This window comes from Pterocles gutturalis, unplaced genomic scaffold (genome assembly GCF_000699245.1).
Source record: "Pterocles gutturalis isolate BGI_N339 unplaced genomic scaffold, ASM69924v1 scaffold36644, whole genome shotgun sequence".
NCBI lineage: Eukaryota > Metazoa > Chordata > Aves > Pterocliformes > Pteroclidae > Pterocles > Pterocles gutturalis.
The window spans coordinates 1,132-7,770 of NW_010129394.1; the positions used below are offsets into that span (position 1 = coordinate 1,132).

Genomic DNA, 6,639 nt, shown 5'->3' on the forward strand with positions numbered 1-6,639 from the left:
TTTTTGGCTTAAGGAAGACACTCATTCCCGCGGAGGTGAGGAGCTTTCAGGGAATGGTGATCCCTGAAAGCTGCCACCGCACCGAGCGAACAGAAGGAGACGTCCCAGACTCAAGACCGGGACCTGGCAGCATGATCTGTGGCCCAGAGGCACTGCAGGAGGGAAAACCCCGGTGCAGCACGTCCCTCTGCCTGGCTGGGTCCCAGGTCTCCGAACACAGCCACCCGTCTCGCCCCGAGGGCCTGGCACGGCTCAGCCCTCCCCTGCACAGAGCTCAGGAGCACACAGAGCTGGTCGGGGCTCTCGGGATGCCTCAGCCCCTGCGCTCAGACGTGTCCTGCAGCTCGGCACGACCGCACAGCCTGACCCTGCGGGCGTCTGTCTCTGCTAACCGCCATCCCTGACACAGCGTACACCAGGAGGGGCTTGGAAACACCCCACAGAGCCACCAAAAAAACACTCGGGGCCACCTGGAGCGACAGGAGCTAGAGGAGCCGATGACATTGAACAGCAACACTCAGCCTTAGGGAACAAGGGTTTACAAAGCTGCAACATCCAGCTGCAAAGCATGGAGGCGGGGGGCTTTCTATCCTCCAGATCAAGGAGCTGCCTATGTCCTGCTGCCCCTCCTGTCCCGTCCCGCTGTCCCTCCCACCCGGTTGCAGAGCAGGGCGCAGCCCACCTCCGGTGTTGGTGATGGTGACGGGCACACCCTGGACTTGCACGCCGTTGATGCTGATGGTCTGCATGGCCTGCGCCGCAGCCGCCAGCTGAGCCGCGTTCAAGCTGATGATGCCTCCGGCCGGGGCGATCTTTGGCAGAGTGCGTTCCTTGCACGTGGCTGGTTTCTTGCTGCTGACCCCCACGGCGGAGCTGCGTGACACCGGGCTGCTGCAGGAGGTCCTCGACGGAGCCACCGTCACGGCCGGAGCTTCCTGGAGCAGCACCGACTGCAGCTCACCCGACGGCGTCTTGAAGTAAATCTGAGAGGAGGAGAGAGGAGGAATGAGACCAGCCACTGTCACCGGGCAGAGCCCCCGCCACCACGATGCTCACCCTGCCCACACAACCCAGGAATCCACACCTGCCATGAGCCAAAGAGCCTGAGAAGTTGCCCAAGCACCTGAAGAGCCTTTGGGGGCCTCCTGAAGGAGGTCCTGGCCCTGCATGGCAGCAGAGGGCTGCTTTTGCAGCCTGGTTTCCAAAGGCAACACTAAAGAGACAGACCTACGGGCTGTGAGCTTCACTCCCCCACCTCCCTCCATCTCCCGAGAGCTTCTGAGCAGGCTGGCTCGTCCCAACCCAAGCTGGTGGCACAGCAGAGGTTTCAAGGACACTGCTCTTCTAGAAGTCCTGCAAGAGCAGGTGGTGAGCGAGAGAGACTTAATAAAGCCCTGCAGAGGGAACAGCGGCGCTCCCAACCCTTCTTAGACATCAGAGAATCCACCACACGGTGCCTAAACTGATGCCAAGTTGAGGATGTTTGGTGGCTCACAAAACCCTTCCGTTTTTTAAAGCCTGGGTGAGAGCTCAGAGGAGAAATGGGGCAGAGAGACCTTGCAGGGGGACACAGGAGGTGGTACCTGGGTAGGAATGGGTTCCGTCGGCTGGATCTGGAAGTTCTGGGAGGATTTTTGGGGGACGGTGGGAAGCGTGGCGGAGGCGGCCTGGACCACGCGCAGGGCTTGCTGTGGGATCTGCACAACCTGTGGCTCCTGCTTGGGCTGCACCACCTGGACCTGCTGCACCACGGCCGGCTGGCCCGAGCCCGGGCTCTGCACGATCAGCAGGTTGTTGCCCGCCTGGATGATGTTCTCGGCCGTGGTCTCTATTAACACCGTCTCCACCTGCTCGGCCACGGCCACGGCAGCAGGCTGGGAGGGCGACAGCGTTTTCTTTCGAGTCTTTTTGCTGGGTTTCGAGGGGCTCTCTGCAAGGATCTGAGCCTGTGTGCCCGGCTCAGCGGCGTTCACCAGGTTGTTCACGGGCAGGGTAAGTGTCACGTTGCTGCCACCGGCTAATTTCACCACGCTGCTCGTGCCCTGCGCCGGCGAAGCTCCACCCTTCTGCGCTGGAGCTGGTTTGATGGGCACGGGCTTGTGAGAGGAAGAAGAAGAAGAAGGGGTGAGGATGGCTTGATTCATGCCTGGAATTATTTGGATCTGGTTGGTGAGGTTGGGCTGGACCTGGATGGTCTGTCCCCCCGCGGCCTGGAGCTGGGGCACCGCCTGGTACTGGATGTTGGTGGACGAGCGGGTGCCCTTGCTGATGATGGTCGGGTTCTGGATGGCAAAAACCAGCTGTCCCCCAGCGTAGGAGGCGCTGACCTGAGAGCCCTGGATCTGGAAGAGGTTCCCTTTCGACGAGAGGATCCCAAAGCTGCTCTTACCAGAGCCCAGAGGGAGCGGAGCGGGTTTGATAGGGATGAGTTTGCGAGACGTTGGCTGAGGAGGGGCAGGAGGGGGCACGGCGGGTTCCACCGCGGGGGGACCGATTTTGCTACACGTCGCTGCGAGGAGGGCGAGAGGAGATGGCTGGGAGTCCTGGGGAGTGGGGAAGGAGACGGGTTAAGTTAGAGACATGGGCTTGTGCCAAACATCTGGAGATTGAGTCAGCGAAGGAAAGCGCACATGCTATCGACAGTGACCCAGTCCATGGCAATGAGACAGCCCTTATTAAGGGAACTGCTTAATTACCCCGACCACGTGTGCCTTTAGCTCACCCTAGTCACCCTCCGTTTAGCCATCAGGATGGTGACTGCCTTTTAACTGCGTGCCTGTGCTCTTACAACCTCTAAAAAGCTGCAAATACCCTGCGAGTCTGCTGGTGCTTCCACCTGCTACACACATCCTGGAGTGTTTCACACAGTTTTAATTCCAAGACCACCTTGGGATATCAGCTGCTAACGTGACCCAAGAAATCCTTACGGAAAACCCACCGCAGGAAGGAGAAACACTCCGGAAAAATCAGCATCAGAGCTGGACACAAATCCAGAGCGCAGCCCCCCAACCTGTCCTGCGACCAGCCCTCCTCCTGCTGCGGCAACGCTGGCTGTGGCGGAGGCAGGAGGGGCTGAATGACGCAGCGGTTGCTGTCCTGTGCCCCAGGACATGTCCCTCTGCCCTGGCAGGGAGCTGGGAGCCCTCTGATGGCCCCGTACTCACCTGGGCAGCGGAGGCGGCCGGCTGCAGGTATTCACTGGGGCTGACGGCAGCGGTTGCAGCCATGCTGTCTCGTGATCTGCGAGGAGGAAGCAGAGAGATGAGGAGTAAGACCAGAGCCGAGACCACAGCTCCTCGGTGCGCCCAGCCCAGGGTCCCAATGCCCGAGGGACTCTCCCGGTGTCACCCGACATCGCCCCAAATGTCACACCTCACCCGTATGCCTTCACTGGGACGTTACACAGGGAAAAAATAAATCTCACCAGCTCATCACCCTCTCCCCTGCATCCCTTCGCCCTTTGTTCACCAGCAAAGGAAAACACCAGTTGGGGGGGAAACCGGCTGCAGCCTCCATCCCCGCGCAGCCTGGACCTGAAGCGATGCCCCCCCTCCCCGTGCTGAGAGACCCCCACTGCCCTGCGGAGCCCCCCGCTTCAAATCGGAGGCAGGCGTGGCCCCGGCTAGCCGACAGCCTCCCGGTTCCCAGCTCACACCGCCTCCCTGCCGCTTGTTTTCCTAACTTTGGGAATCTCAGAGGACAGGGTTTTGGTACAGAACTGTGTTTGTGGAGGCTGGAAGAACATTGTTTTCAATTATTTTGGTATGTTGTCAGTGCTGAGTGTTTGTAAGTCGTTATGTAATTAAAAGGTCACTTCGGGGAATTAAAAAAAAATAAAATCCGAGAGGAGCCGGTTGCTCGAGGGCCTCGGCAGACAGGGATGACAATGACATGGTGGGAGCGTGGGACAAGGCAGGGCCACCCCGAGGGGCAGCTGAGACGATGGAGGCGATCCGCCGCCCGTGTGGCTTTGCTGCCTTCTTCTCCTGACACTTTCCTTGGGCGTTTGCAACCTCCGACGCTCACCACTGAACACCGCAGAGTGGTAACACGGAGGCTGAGGCTCTTCTCACCGCTGGAGCAGCTACAAGAGTTTCTTTTCAAAGGTTTAATGGGGTGAAGCCAGGGAGAGAGACTCCTAAATCCTCACAATCTGCTAAATCTTTTGTTCCGGACTAAAAAGACATTTCATCCTTGACATTTCCTTTGGCAAATTCCCCAGTCGACCCCATCCAGCAGTCGCTCCATGGCTCAATAGGTTGGTAATATTTGCCCAGATGAGGTGTCAGGGAGAACTTGTCCGAGCTCAAACGCTCTTTACTACCGCTGCTGACGATGTCCTGACTCCAAACAGGGAATTACGGCCGTCTGAGGAGCGCGGACGCTTGGGGTTCACTCAGGCGAGCCGACGGGAAGCCAGCGCTCTGGTATTTACGGAGATGCTGGGATAGCCGGAGCAATGGGAGGCACTGGCAGAGGACAAAGAGCACGATGAAGATACCAGGTCCCGGATGGCTTGTCACACATCGAACCGGACAAAAATGAACCGTTGTCTAAGCACAGTGAGCGGTTTTTTGCTGCTTGCGGGACCGGGGCAGAGCCGTGTCCCAGGACTGCGGCAGAGCGCTGGTGTCTGGCTCCGGGTGGGTGAAGGGAAGCTCTGGCACGGGCAGAGCCGCTGGTTAACAACCTGACAGATGCTCCCATCCACGGGAGATCCAGGGTTGGATGAGGGACTGCACAGATGGGGAGAACTAAGCGTGGGGTTTGTTCCAAAGGGAGCAAACTCCACATTCCACAGCCCAGCGTGGCAAAGGCTCGGCAGCAACTATCGCAAGTGAGGCGAGAGGCATCGGCACAGGCTGCCCAGGGGGGGCACAGCCGGCACGCCGCCTCAGAGAGGGCAAATGTGACTTTGCTTGAAGCATCGGCCACTGCTGACATGTGGCTGCAGGAGCCCCGGGCAAAAGGCACATCTGCGTTGGGAAAATAGCGGGGTTCTTCTGTTTTGATGCTGTCAGCATCTTCATACAGCTTACAGCTGGGAGAAAAGTCCTCCAGGTAACGGAGATGCCGGCAGGCCGGCACGCCGCCTCAGAGAGGGCAAATGTGACTTTGCTTGAAGCATCGGCCACTGCTGACATGTGGCTGCAGGAGCCCCGGGCAAAAGGCACATCTGCGTTGGGAAAATAGCGGGGTTCTTCTGTTTTGATGCTGTCAGCATCTTCATACAGCTTACAGCTGGGAGAAAAGTCCTCCAGGTAACGGAGATGCCGGCAGCACTCGCATAAAAGCAGGGGTGAAGGTCCTCAGCTCCTCCCACACCCCTCGGCTGTCCTGCGCAGCACGGACCGAGGCAGACGTCTCCTCCCCGGGAACACGAAGCCTTTTGCCAAAGAGAAAGCGTCTGAGAAACCGAGTGATCGGGCCCCGGGCCGAGTCACCAAGGAGCCGGCTTCCCAAAGGCAGGCAGCTCGCCCCTCGCCAGCACGGGCTCCACGGCTCCTCTCGAGGCTCCACTGAGGCTCTTTCACAGCCCTGCTGCCACCAAGCACATAAATAAATCCCCGGGAAGAGGCAGGTCAGAGTCCCAGGCGCCTGGGATGGCATCGCGGGGAAATTACTCGCCCCGTTCCCTAGTGAAGGGCATCTGTTCCCTCGAAGCCGCTCGCTGCCGCTTGCTGTGGCAACCTCCTGGAGACGAAAGCATCAGACGCTCGCACGCAGCGAGCTGGCCAGCGATAAAAGGACGCTTTCTTCCCAGAAAGCCGGGAGCTTGTACGGCTGCCCGGGTTCAAGGGCTGCACCCTCCCTTTCAGCAGAATTAGGGCACTGCCGAGGATTAACAGCCCTGACTACAAACGAGAGCCACGCTGAGCTGGCCAGACAGACAGACGTGTACCAGGAGAGATCCCATCAGCCCCAACAAATAAATCAGGATAACGACCGGGGGGGAAGCCCCGTGTCGCCACAGTTGTGGTGTAATCCCTCTGCGAGTCTCGCCTGTAGGATTTACATCCGAGTCCAGCAGCGACAGTCTCACATCCTGAGGGTGTAATGTGGTGTAAACCTACTCAGAGCACAGTGAAAGCAAGTGGGTACTAAAACACACGGCCTCACTCTCGGGGGGTTTCCAGCACAGACTGGGGAGCAGGACTGTCGCTGCCTGCGGGGAACGTTTCTGGATCAGCCCTGGGGGACACGGACCCCGCCGAGCGGCAGGAGACCCCCTCCAGCACCCTCTCCCAGACGTGCACCGTGCAACCGTCACCCACTCCGCACTACACACTTATCCACGCCCCACGAAGAATCTGCTGAGTGGTTCGGATCCACTTCGCCCTTCTGTAAACCCCCAGCCAAGCCTCAAGCGGAACAGGACTCTCCCTTACAGCAATTAAAGAGCTCTGATTCATAAAATAATTTTTTTCTCTGGCTACCTCTTCTTCCTCCGCTTGTCACAAGTGCAGGGAAACCATCTCCCTCCACACTGGAAACAACCTCCTCACCCTTTGCCTGCCTTCCCCCCTGTGAAAGGACAAAGCAACCAAAACCTGAGTGATTTCTGGCTCGAGAACTGTTTATTATGTCCCTCAAACGAGCACAACAAGGGCTCATTCCTGACCCAGGACACGCGGACCA

General features: G+C 58.8%; 1 protein-coding gene across 1 annotated transcript; it reads right to left on the reverse strand.

Annotated features, from left to right (window-relative positions):
- Nucleotides 1-682: 682 nt before the first annotated feature.
- Nucleotides 683-3,251, reverse strand: SP2 (Sp2 transcription factor; the record flags this gene model as incomplete). The annotated part of the gene is made up of 3 exons (XM_010079932.1): nucleotides 3,165-3,251; nucleotides 1,584-2,543; nucleotides 683-983 (listed from the first exon to the last, which is right to left on the reverse strand). Coding segments are annotated over exons 1-3 (1,324 nt in total), but the record flags the coding sequence as incomplete, so codon positions are not given.
- Nucleotides 3,252-6,639: the final 3,388 nt, after the last annotated feature.